This window comes from Manis javanica, chromosome 9 (genome assembly GCF_040802235.1).
Source record: "Manis javanica isolate MJ-LG chromosome 9, MJ_LKY, whole genome shotgun sequence".
NCBI classification, from domain to species: domain Eukaryota; kingdom Metazoa; phylum Chordata; class Mammalia; order Pholidota; family Manidae; genus Manis; species Manis javanica.
The window spans coordinates 13,300,625-13,313,812 of NC_133164.1; the positions used below are offsets into that span (position 1 = coordinate 13,300,625).

The 13,188-nt window shown below is 37.1% G+C and overlaps 1 protein-coding gene across 2 annotated transcripts in view; it reads left to right on the plus strand.

The window, feature by feature from the left end:
• The window catches only part of UGGT2 (UDP-glucose glycoprotein glucosyltransferase 2), a 178,919-nt gene that overhangs the window by 126,891 nt on the left and 38,840 nt on the right, over window positions 1–13,188 (plus strand). For both annotated transcript variants that reach the window (XM_073212435.1, XM_037024986.2), the window contains exons 26-30: window positions 886–965; window positions 3,762–3,942; window positions 7,942–8,100; window positions 8,454–8,539; window positions 11,980–12,064. In XM_073212435.1, coding sequence (XP_073068536.1) covers window positions 886–965; window positions 3,762–3,942; window positions 7,942–8,100; window positions 8,454–8,539; window positions 11,980–12,064 — 591 coding nt within the window. The remainder of the gene's footprint in view (window positions 1–885; window positions 966–3,761; window positions 3,943–7,941; window positions 8,101–8,453; window positions 8,540–11,979; window positions 12,065–13,188) is intronic.

Genomic DNA, 13,188 nt, shown 5'->3' on the forward strand with positions numbered 1-13,188 from the left:
CACTTCATTTCTGACCAACTCAGCACTTCACATAATTTGTTATTTCTTGCCATAAAGAATATTTGTGCTATAAGTGTATACTGTGCAGCATAAGTTAATTTATTAGAAGGAATGGATAGTGTCTCAATTTCACACTTGGGAAAAACAGTGGCTCCGTGACCTTCATTTTAGCAAATATGAGGAGTGATTGAAAGGGAATTGAAGCTCAAAACTCTTAAATCCTCAGTCTGTATGTGCTAATTCCTCCTCAAGCCTGCATCCCTTCTAAAGGTCCCTTGTATGTTTTTTCCTTCTCCCTTTACTCAGGTCCTTTCTTTTCTACTATCTTTGAAAGCTTCACTAACTTGTTACCTGTACAGAGGTGGGGATTATCAAAATTAGTAATTCTCCTGCTTCTTATGCCCCAGAGAAATGAAAAGAAAGTAGAGTGTTTCATCTGTACGTCGCCAAGAACCTCCTACATCTCTTACAACGTAGGTAAATTCCAAAAGGATCCAGACGCCCTCGCCATTGTTATGAGGTCACCATTTTATATTTGCATGTCAGTGGTCTAATGATCATTTGACTTGTTCTTTAGTGCTACAGGGAATTTAGATACCATGAAAGAAAGTCATGTTAGGCAAAAGGAAGGCAGTATAACCCTTGGGCAACAAAATCCAACAGCCATTTGGATTCTAATCTTCTGCCATGATTTACTGTTGATTTTGGGCAAATTACTCCATTTCTCTGTGTCAACTCCAATTGTACCTACTCAGAAGTTTGGTGTGAGGATCAGATGAGATAATGAATATAAAGTGTTAATTCAATGCCTGGTACATAGTAAATGCTTAATAATGTTAAATATTAATATGACTTGATATCAAATATGGAATTTTTTCCTAATAGGTACTTGGCAAGATTATCAACATGAAGATAAAGTTGTTCATGAACTGTAGGGGTAAGCTTTCTGAAGCCCCTTTAAAAAGGTGAGTCTAAGGAAACATAATTTCATTTTGAAACATTTGCAAATGCTAAGTTGAAAAAAGGACCATAATTACCTGTATTTTTTCTTCATGAGGTACCTAACTGAAATCAGAAGATCAAACATAGTTTATCAACCTTAACTGATATCAAATTAAAATAACCCAGCTAGTAAAATTTACCTACCTAGTAAAATTGATCTAATCTAATTGGAGAATTATTTTGAACATGTAATTCAGGAATATCTATTTAGAAATATACAAATAGTAAATAAGGTTGAATTAAACTATTTTTGTCTAGCTATACTTTTAATACTTAAGAACTGAATTATCAAAATAGTTTTTATCAGTGTCATCCCATTTATTATTTGGGAGTATCGACATATAATTTGTTTAGAACAATCTTTCAGTGATGTAGAAAATGTTACATTATATGCAAATATTCCTCATTGATTCTGCTGAAATAACATTGTATCTTAAGTGGGGGCAAAAATATACCCTTCCTTTTCTTTCTGAATCAAAATCACTATCATTTTAAGCTGCTCTTACTGATAGGCATATATAGTATCCTTCTGGTCTCATGGGGCAGAAAGAAGGCTTATTAATGTGCTTTTCTCTGTATAATTTAATTACTTAATTCTAAATAAAATGTGTATGCAAACAAGTGAGACAGAAGAGTGCATTCAGCTAATCCCTTATTTACCTATTGAATTGTGTGTGTTGTAATTGATAAGCATACTATAGGTTATTGCCTTGAACAGATATATTAAACAATATAAGTATTTTTAATGTCTGGAAAGCAGGAATAGGAAAATGTGGAACATTTAAATGAAAACTTATGGTGTATTTGTTCCATTCCTGGACTCGTATCCTCATATCTCATTCAATTTCATTCTTCCCATCTGTCTTTTGTATTTCAGATTTTACCATGTCTTTCTAAATGGAATAAAAGCTTCCATCTTGTTTTAGCCACTAATTGAGAGGTCTGTTAGTTACATGAATACATAATTTTTATTCACTTTATTCTTCTTCATAGTATCTCTATAAAGCTTTGGGGTATATAATAAAGAGTAGAAATACTGAATATAAGCAAGCACAATCTGTTAGGTAAAGAACTTGACCTTGCTAAGGTGAACTAAACTATTTAAGCTAAGAGTTCAACAGAATGCTATTTACTCAGTAACATATATATCAAGCAGACTAGCTGCATGTCACACCCAGCCCTCACCCTTTAGAACCCAGTCTCATCCTTCCCAGAGGTGGGAGCAGTTACGGGCCCCCGCCACCTGCCCTCCTGACCCTCCCAGCCTTCCTGTGTAGTAGGGAAGAGTGTGCTCTCTCCTCTCGGTTGGTACTCCCTTTTCTGTTCGATCCCGGGCTTTCCCACTTGCTCTGGATCCTTGCTTTATCACATAGTCGCTTTGTTCAGAACCTTTAACCTCTCAACTAGCTTTTCAGTCTTAAGAATGATTCAGTTTAAAAAGAAAACACAATTGCTCCCTTAACTTCCTGGCCTCTATGAACTGTAGGGGTTCTGATTTCCCTTAACTTCCTGTCCTTCCTGAACCTCTTCTCCTCTCTCGTCTGGGCTTCTTCAAAGACTGGCCATACCCCCTCTTCATCTCTCATTCACTGTACCTCCCATTGCCAATTGGCTTTAACTTCCTCTTTGCTGCTGAAATGTTCTCACTAAGTCCCTAAAGCAACATCCATGGGGTACTTGTTACTTAATAGCATCTCTGCTGCACTTGACAGTACCAAGTGCTTGTACATTTTTATCATGACTGTGTTCTCTCCAGTGTCTCTTTTTACCCTCCTATTTTTACTCAGCCTGACTTCAGTGGAAAGCTTTGGACATGGTTCTACACTCTGTGTAGGTTCTCCTTGAGTGTGGGCTGCACCTGTGATTTGCTTCTAATGAACACAATATGGCCAAAGTGATAGAATGTCTTCTGCAGTTAGGCTGTACAAGACTGTAGCTTTTGTCCTACTGGCATCCGCTCTCTCTTGCTTTTGTGTCTTTCTCTGACATCACATGCTGGAGATGCCCTTGTGTCAGGGAACCTCGGCAGTCGCCAAATAACTGTTAGTGATGACTACAGCTCTCATATCAAGGGCCCCTGCGGGACCTGCGGGACCCTGGAACTGCGTAACCCCTGCCAAGCATTCTGAACTGCAGCACAGCTGACAGCCTAATTGCAGTCTCAAAATAGTGAAGCCTCTATTCTTAATAACAGAAGTAATTGTTATTATGCATGATATTGGAGGATATGGCTAAAATACATTAAAACTGCAGGCATTGCTAAATGCTCTATTAATAAGCAGTTCCTTTCAACTCAATCCTATTTGTTTTCAATAGATCTTTTAAAATTGGCACCAGAATTTCAGCTTGAATTTTACTTGCTTTCTGATTATTATTATTTCTGTTCATATTACTAGTGGTGCTAAGAGCTAATAAAATAGCTGAAGAATCGACTATGTTTGAAGAAGGGTCAGTGAGTGAATACAGGTCATAAACTACTAGAACCTGCACAAGTCAATATATCTTAATGGGATACTAAATGTGTTCATCCAGAAACAATTAACAGGGGTACACAATATACAGTCTTATAATAGGTAATAGTGTACAACACAGTAATTGTCTACCACGTACAAGCATTAACTCTTCTGAAGTACAGTTTTTTTTTGGTCTTCTTAATTTAAGACTGGTTATATTTTTAAGCCATCTTCAGTTTTAAAATATTTTAAGGGAAATCTCAATTTTGGTCACAGTGTGTATTTTTATTTATGGTCTCTTGACAGCTTTTACCGTTTTGTTCTGGAACCAGAACCGATGCTAGTGGCCAATGACATTGGACCGATGGCAAAATTCATGGATATCCCCGAATCACCCCTTCTGACCCTCAACATGATTACTCCTGAAGGCTGGTTGGTTGGAACAGTACACAGCAACTGTGACCTTGATAATATTCACTTAGAGGATGTAAGTTCCCGTGTAAAGTTACATAGAGGAAAAAGAAATGGGATAAACTCTTACCAGCCAGAGTGGTTCCTCTGTGGCTACTTACCAGAATTGTTTTCCTTATGATTCCAAGTCCGAATCCAGTCTTCCCTTTGATTTCTGAGTTTCCCTAACTTCCAAATTCAGTTTCTCTAGTTTTCTGGGCCCCTTGATGCCCTCACCTTTTCTAGTGCTTCAGACCCCTGGTTCACAAATGCTGCTCTGAGATGAATAATGTACGAAATAGGAGACGGATGCCTGGCAACTTAGGATAACACCACGGAGTACCTATTATGCCTTCCAGGTTTTGCTTTTTAACTCAGAAAGAAGTGGTTTCACCTGCAACTCTTCTTTGCACCACGGCTGATAGCCACGGAAAGCTGTCCTGACGAGAGTAGGGCAGAAGGCAGGAAGCAGCTGCTCATAGCCCGCAGGCTGCACGCGTAGCTTCCCCTCGGCGCCGGCGTCACCCTGGTCCAGGAGACGGCCAGACCCCTCCGGCCCACCTTCGTCATTCAGCCACAGCACAGAAAAGGGGAGAAGACTATTGACAATACACTGAGTCTTTCAGAGCACTCTATTCCAAATGAGGAAGGGGTTCAGAAGCCACAGAAACCAGAAGCTTTTTAGGGGAGTTTACCCCGAGAATGGCTGTCCAGAAACTGGGGAGGAAGTACTTGCTTCTTCTCACCATCGCCCCCCTGACCTGCTCCCAGCTCAGTCTGACAGCTCCTTCCAAGTGTAGCCATTGCCTTGAGGTAAATAAACTTTTACCTCTAGTAACTTGATGAAGATGGGTCATCATCTTTTTTCTCATGCTTCTCACGTGTCACTTCCTGTCTAAAGATTGTCCTCCTAGGCAGTTCCTTCTGCTCCACTCATGAGTAGATTCTGTGGGATCCTGAGAGTCTTCCTTAGAACATACTTGCTGATACCCCACCCGAGAAGCTAAAACTTAGTTCTAACGATCATCTGCAATCAGTCCTTCAAATCTAGGGAAAGAATGGGAAGACAGCAAGATAATAGTATCAGTGAAGGGAATTGCAGAAATGAACTTGTCAAGAAGTAAAAAAATCAGTCCATCCTGCTTTCTTCATGATCAGTAGTATCCCTTAAAGGAATCTCTTGGATGCAGTTTGTACCAACAAGAAAACTTTAAAAATTCTAACCAAAAGAATAAAAAAGTTTGTGGTAGGAGAATTAATGCAGCTTAGAAAAGATTTTCAGTTGAGTCTGCTGGTAAAGAAAATTTCAGCAGCGACTAAACAACTGATGGAAACTAAGCATTTTTTGTTGTGAGTGGCAAGCACAGCCATATCTTTTTAGAAGCTATTTAAGTGAACAGTAACTCTGTGTATTTTGGAAGACTAATATAAAGAGAAACTGCCTCTACCTTTATAGATTATATGAATAAACAGAAGGAAATGATAACTTCCAGCATCTGTAAGAAGTTAACTACCTCTGAGGCTCTTCTCTCACTGCTGTACATACTTAGAATATTACCTGCAACTATCCTAGAAGAACATGAAATAACAGAGACATCTGCTAAAATAGGGACCTATAGATAAAGAAGCGCACCCTCACAAAAATGGAACTAATGAGAGATTATTATGATGAGAGAGTTAGAATTATAATAATGAGAGACTAATAATGTGGAATGTCATGACACCCGAGCCGGGGCAAGTACTCCTCGCTGCATCTAACTCCCGAGTATTGCGTAAACGCCTGAAAGCCCCATCTAGAAAGCTTCTCCCTTAGCAGGACTTTGTTCCCAGGGCTGATTGCACAGCCTGTGTTAATGCCATAATTAAAGGTGACAAAAGTGGTTTACAGGAAAGCTTAAAAGTTAGACAGTTACTTTTATGTGTAGTTCAGGCATTATTCTGCTCAGAGCTTGTTATTAGAACTGCAGCCAAAGACTCTAATTGTGTTTAATCACAGCCTGTATCTGAAGTGTATCAAAATACCCGACATAATTAAGCAATTGTTTACTCAGTAAAGAGGAAGTGAGTAAACAAAAGATTGCTAAAGGGAAATATAATGTGGCTATTAAAAGGAATTCACCCAAAAATCTATTAGCCACTTCTGAAATATAAATAATGTACACATCATTTTTATTGACAGGATATTCTTTACCAATGTAATCATCAAAGATTTCCTATTTGACTGCCAAAGATAATTTAAAAACCCAAATGTTAAGTTTTATAGTTAAACTTATTTTTTTAAAGGAAGAAGCTAACTTCTTAACTGTGCAGTCACAGAGTAATACAATAAACATTGCTATTTAGAAATATTAATATGCACCCAAAGTTATTTGAAAGGTAATAAATTCAAGTCCCATATCAACAGTTAATGTTTAGAATAGATATATAAAAATATAAAGCAGATATAAACATCAGAAAAGACCACAAGCTTTCATATTCTTGCTAAAAATAAACCCTGATAATAGAACTTATTTAACTTAAATTATCTTTATTAAATTTTTGGAAAGCTTAAAATATTCACGAGAAAGAGTTCTTTGAAAAACTAATTGACTATTTTTGGTGGTGTGGTTTGAATAAGTCAATAGAATTGATGTCTGCTGCACAAACATGGAACAAGAATAATTTTCACATTAATACCTGGTAAGTCACAAACTGAAAGCATTTGGGCTCTGCCCTAATACCTAATAATAGTTAAGCTTTACTTCACAGTCACTTTGGGGTACAGATTCCTTGTCTATAAAATTAAGAAGTTAAACCAGATGATCTACAGTTTCTTTCTAGACTTTTAATGTTCTCATCTTCTGAGACCACCCATGTGTATCTTTCATTCTGACAGAGTGCTGCAAGGGCTGTGGACACAGGTCAATGAAGTATATGACATCCATCACTAGAATAGAATAATTCAATAACAATTTCAGAACCCAACTAAAGTCAAAACAGATACTGGTTTCAAACATGGTACTTATTTCTGGTTCTTAAAAACAGCAAAATTATAAGAACTGGACTTAAAAAGAAATGCTGTAGACAAGTACTGTAATTATTTCTGTGGTAATTACAGTCAGAGAAAGAAACAGAAAGTGTTTTCAAATACTCTGTATCCTAAAACACTAAGCAAAAGTGTCCAAAACGTCAGAAAGTAAAATAAAATGAGATACAGATTTATATAGAGCATCACTGTCTTATATGCTCAACAAAGTAACCAAACTATGTAGAAAAATCACTTGTCATTTGGTTTATTTTCATGTTTGGTTGTTTTTCATATTAAGTACAAAAAAAGCTTTAGCCCTAAAACATTTGTTATAAAATTTGCAACAGAGATAAATATGGGAACAGTGGAATGTTTAGTCATTTAAAAGAATGTTTATAGAGACAGGGCCTTGCTCTTAGGAAACTAACAGTATTTAATGGAAATGCAGGTTACACTTCTTAGGGAAAAAAAGAAAAAGAAATAGAAATCAGTGAATTGATTTCAGTGCACATGAATGTTTTGTCTGTAGGTGGTTTCTAATTCTCTTTTCCAGTTTTCTTAATTTGCTAAATGCATTTTAATAAGTATATGTTATTTTAAGTAAAAAACAATTAAACATTGATTTTTTTAATACAAGAAAGGTGATAGATGATAAGTTGGCTTTCTTGCTAGGTCTGAGGTGGGAGCTCTGGGGCAACAGCAAATGAAGCAGGTTCTGGAGGGGTTCCCCGTGGAAATCTGTCTGGAGGAGGTCTTGGAGTGCCTCAGCTTGACCACATCTTTCCTGCCTGTGATACTGGTGAACATGTGGTAGGGTGAGAGTGGAGCCGATGTCATGGAAAAGGGAACAACTCATCGGGAGCTTTGGTCTTCAAGAAATTGATTCAGCTAAGTTTACTCTTGTGAAAGAAAGACTTGAAGTTGCCTCCCAAAATACTGTGGCTAATACTATAATAATGACATTTATTTATTTCAAGTTTGCATTATGAAAATTACTAATGCCAAAGCAATGACATATGTCCTCCACAGATTGAAAGAACTGTTACAGCAGAATATGAACTGGAACATCTCCTACTTGAAGGCCACTGCTTCGATACAGTGACAGAACTGCCTCCCCAGGGTCTGCAGTTTACGCTAGGCACAAAAAACAAACCTGTTGTGGTTGATACAATAGTGATGGCCAATCTTGTAAGTATTGTTATGTTCTGAATTGATGGTATTTAATTAGATGTTTAGGTGAAATCCCCTAAGTTTTCCTAAGAATAAGATGAAATAAGTTTTATCCTGTATTGCTGAACAACTTCCAGAAAACAAAACTGAATCCTTGAATAGGCAATTAAATAAAACAAAAATGAAGGAAATCATACTTTCGGAATGTGCTTTTACAGGTTATTGTAAAATAGCCTTTCTTGGAATTAATTTATAGAATTCATTCATTCCACAGGTAGTAAATGCTTTCGTGGATGACTCATATGTAATCTTTCTTAAACAATTGGATGTTTCTAGTCATAATAATGATCATATTTTTCTCCTCTTAACAGGGATATTTTCAATTAAAAGCAAACCCAGGTGCTTGGATACTGAAATTACGCCAAGGCAAATCTGAAGACATTTATCAAATAGTTTGGTGAGTTACATAAACCACTTTCAAATTGTTAGGTATAAGTAAGTTTTTAGTGTGATATATGACCAAGGTCATCTGAACCACTAAAATGTTCAGAAATACCGTCACTATAAAAGAAAAACTACTTATGAAACCGGGACATTTGTTCCTATCATTGTTTTATTTCATGAGGTATGCCTGAAGTATGTATCTTGTCCTTTATCTCCTTTACTTACTATCTTCATAGACTCTTCCATGTATTAGAGTAATAAGTTTGTCATTTAAATACAATATAACATATGTTGTATCTTACAAAGTTATCAGATGTGAGTTCGTTCAGTTTTCCATTTTTGTAAATAATAATTGGTTCCTTTCACAGTAACTTTGAGACTGACTGCTTCCCCTACATTTTATATAGGAGGCAGGAGAGATTTCAGACAAGGTTTCCCATTCTTTCTCCATGGCTCCTTGAGCTGGTCCTGTTGTGAGCTAGCTTTGTGCTCTCGGCCTTTGCAGTGGGCACCAACTCACTGTGGAGGTGCTTCCGTGGCCTCTGCTGCCACACCTTGCTCTCCTTTGATTCCTTGCCTCCCATTGGTGCCTCTCTCCCTATTCCAGGTGGCTTCTCTGCCAGCTGCCACAGTCTCTGGGAATCCTGCATTATACATGGAGGCTGGTTTTTGCTGAGCTCTCCTCTCTCCAGGTTGCCGTATCAGCAGGACGCATAACTACCCCATTCTCATAATGAAACCAAATTTCTGCCTGCTTGGCCATGTCCAATCCATGGGCAATGCTTACATATCACTTGCCCACCAAACTGTAGAAGTTCAGGCCAGCCTTAAGGGTTCTCCTGGACTAGAGCAATAGTATGTCAGTCCTCAAAAAACAGATCCTTTAACTTTCCCAGAAACGAGCCAGATGGTGTCCTCTGTGAACCCCAGCTTCAAAAATTACATTGTGAAGTGCTTTCCCCTTAAAGCATCTATGTTACCGAGTTTAGGATTAGAAGGTAATACTCCTCCCCATGAAGGGGCAGTGCCACAGACTCCCAGCCTGGCAATGGCCCGCTCCGAAGAAACTCTTCTGCCTTCATCTCACACATCCCTTCCCTGAAGGCTGTGTTATTGGTGCCTCAGTTGACACAGTCTGGCATCCTTTACTACCCTCAGCTCTTTACCATTAATTCAAAGTAAGTTTAACCAACTTCATTATTGAGCACAGTTTTTATAAATGTCTTTTATCTTTCACATTCATTTTTTTGTTTGGGTGGTTGACTTCCCGTGTCAGAGAAGGATTTAACACAGAGAATGGATTCTTGCCTGTATCAGGAAGACTTGGAGGAGAAGCTCTCCAGGAGGGCTACTTCCGGGAAAGGGTCCAGGGCACTGACCAATCAGAAAGAGCCACCGCCTCCCCATGATCAGAAAAGTGAGAAAGCACGAAGATGCTATCCCCAATGCATCAATGGGCTCTCAGTACCCGAAAGCTAAGACGTTGCACACTGGAACGCTAATGTAGAAAATCTCTGTCTCCATGACTTTGCTTGCCAAAAGAAACCAGCCAGGCATCAGTACATTTCCCTTACCTCACTTCTAAAGTCCAAGGCACATGCAAATGTTTCTGTTCGGCAGAATCTAATTATCAATCAGAACCAAAGCTGCAAAAGAATCTAGAGACAGTAAAAACAAAAGAGAGTATTTAACTTTCCAACTTCTGCAATATGTGCTGATAGGTGGAATGGATAGTACCTACCATATTATAATATGCACTACATTTCTACAAATATTTTTTAGGAATATTAGCAATATACTTTTGATCCTAGAGGCCCGGGAATTTGTTTTGCCTACTTTTCACAAGTATTGATAATAGCATTAAAATTTTCCTCAGAATGCTTAAAATAAGGTTTTTTCATTGTCTTTTACCACCCAGTGTTTTGGATAAGAAATGAGAGGCAGTGTGATTGACTTTTCCCCTGCAAAAATGTATATGATATTTATATTTAGAATTGCAGGAAAATATGTATATGTGTCCCTTTTATAAAAACAATGCTTCCTGACATGTAGTGAATCCTTTCATTTTGAAAAAAAATGGCTTTTACTGAGATACAGTATTCTTTCAAATCTCATTGAGGGTGTAAATTATTTGAATGCTACCCTTTTTTTGACTGCATTAAGCCCTTATCAGTGAAGACCATGTCCTCTGACTGCCTAACTTGTTTGCTTCATTTAAGCTGCTGACCCCTTATATATCTGGTGATTTTTAGGTTGCTCGGCATTGCTTTTATAGGTCTAACAGTGCAGTGGGGAAGACTGCTTGAGTTGTGTGAACCTAGGATAATAACCATACCCTCCTCAAAGGGTGGCTGTGTGGGTTAAATGAGTTAACATCTAAAAAGCACTTAAAATAGTGCCTGAGATAGAGTAACAGTCTTCATCATTGAGTACCTACCACCTGGTGGGATGCAGGAAGGTTGCTTTAGATCTCCTGTGGGTCTTGTATTAGGTCCAGCTGCAGTGCTGTTACCTAGAGTGAGCGGACAGTGGGTTCTACGGGGAAGTTGCTGGTGCCCTCGAGCAATGCTCTTCAGAAATTTGACATTTCTACAACTTAAGTTGGAACCTTTCTATTTTCTAGTAATAATTGTTAGGCATGATTGGACCTTCTACTTTGGTTTACCTACCTCAGCAGGGAAATTGAGAGTCTAAGGCATGTGCCAGATTTTCATTTTAGATAAATGTTCAAGTGTATGTTGTAAATCTGACTAAATTTAAAGTATCTACTAATATGACATCTGATTGCCTTCTTCCTTTGACAAATCCAGTTTTACTATGCATGTCTTTTACAGTAGCACTTTTTAGTACATAGAGAAAATAGCATAAAAAAGTACTTAACAAGCAAAGTGTCTATTTGATTTATTTAATGCAATTTTGAAAATTAGACAGTGAAGTACATTATGTATAATGTAAAATAGAACCATTCAGGTGATGCAGATGGACACATTTTCAGGCTTATGAGTTTAGCAATACATTTTGAATTGTAGTATTTGAAAATGACTGATAGATGTTGGAAAGTTGTTGGACAGTATAGAATTCCTTTGATTATGAACATATAAACAAGTTATTTTAAAGTCTAGAAAATGTATCAAAGAGATATGAAAAATTTGACTTATGTGGTAATCTTTGTATACAGCAGCAAAGATAAGCAAAATTGAGCTTTTTTGATTAGGCAATACCGAATTTAGTTAATTCTGTACAATTTTAATTTGTACTAAGTTAAACTGATTGAATAATTTTGAAAATTATAGCATATTATAGCATATAGCATATCTTAATTCACTATAGAAATAGCAAATATGCACATCATATGTTTATTGCAAAATGAATTTATTCTGTCATTTATACCACCATAATTGTATATCTTTTCTTGAATTGATTATAGACATTTACATGTTTTTCTGCTTTTAGGCATGAAGGAACTGACTCTCAACCAGGCCTAGGAGATGTCAATGTTGTGTTAAACAGCTTCCAAAGCAAAATACTGGAAGTACAAGTATGTGAGGCAGAAGTTTTTTATAGGTTTTGTTCTTCACACTAAGAATTATCTTTTTTTTTCCTAAATTGATGGATTAATTCTCATTTTATAACTGATTTTATAATTTTACTACCTAAAATGTCATATTGCAACTCTGGCAATGAAAGGAAGGTTAAGTTCATAAAGGGAAAGCAGAGAGCTTGATGATAGAAAAAGAGGAATGATTATTTTCTTTTTTTATAGTTCTCACGTGTCTACTATATCCACTGCATTGTAGTCAAATAATGTTACAGGTTAGGCACTAGAGCTGAGATCAGGCACACAGGTTGAAAAGTCAGCCCTGAAAAAGTGATGTTTCTTTCCTTTACCAAAAAAGGAGAGAGGAGTTTTCAATTACAGCAAGTTTACTTGTTTTGGACTAACCTATGTACTTAAAACTAGAAAAATTGTTGGGTAAAGGTTTTTTTTTTTAATCTTAAAAGCAATATAGAGCTGACTTAATGAAATACTAAACTAAAATTAAAGGGGAAATAAGGGTCTAGTAAAGTAGAGCAAGCACAGAAGTGTCTCTTGTCCAGAGAAAGCCACTGTTACCCTGAGAACATTTGTCCATCCCGGTATCCGTGGACTATCGTTTTGATTTAATTTACAGGGTGCTGGGGACAGTAACTGAAACCCTGGACTCTCATATAAAGTGTGTAACCTATTAGAAGGCCCCGTCTACAATGAGCTGGCTGTGGCTTCAGGGTGAGGATGAACCCTAGTAAATTATCCCACACAGTCTTTTAGTCCAAATTTATATCACTTAAATAGTCCAGGGAACCCTGAGGCTAGAATATGTACTAAAGTAATTCCAGATTGATAAGGTTGTATAGGCATCTGGCAGAAACATCCATATATTTCTGGAATAAGATTCCTGTATACAAATACACATATAAACAAAACAGAAACAACAAACAACAGAAAACAGACACACAAATACTCCATACATTAGAAATATTGACACAGGCTCTGAAACAACTGTGCTTATGGTGCTTAAAGAAATTAAAAACAAGCTTAACAATAGTTTTTAAGGAGCAGGGAACTATAAAAGGCACATAGCTAATTTTTTTTAAAGTAGAAATTCTAAAACTAAGCAATGC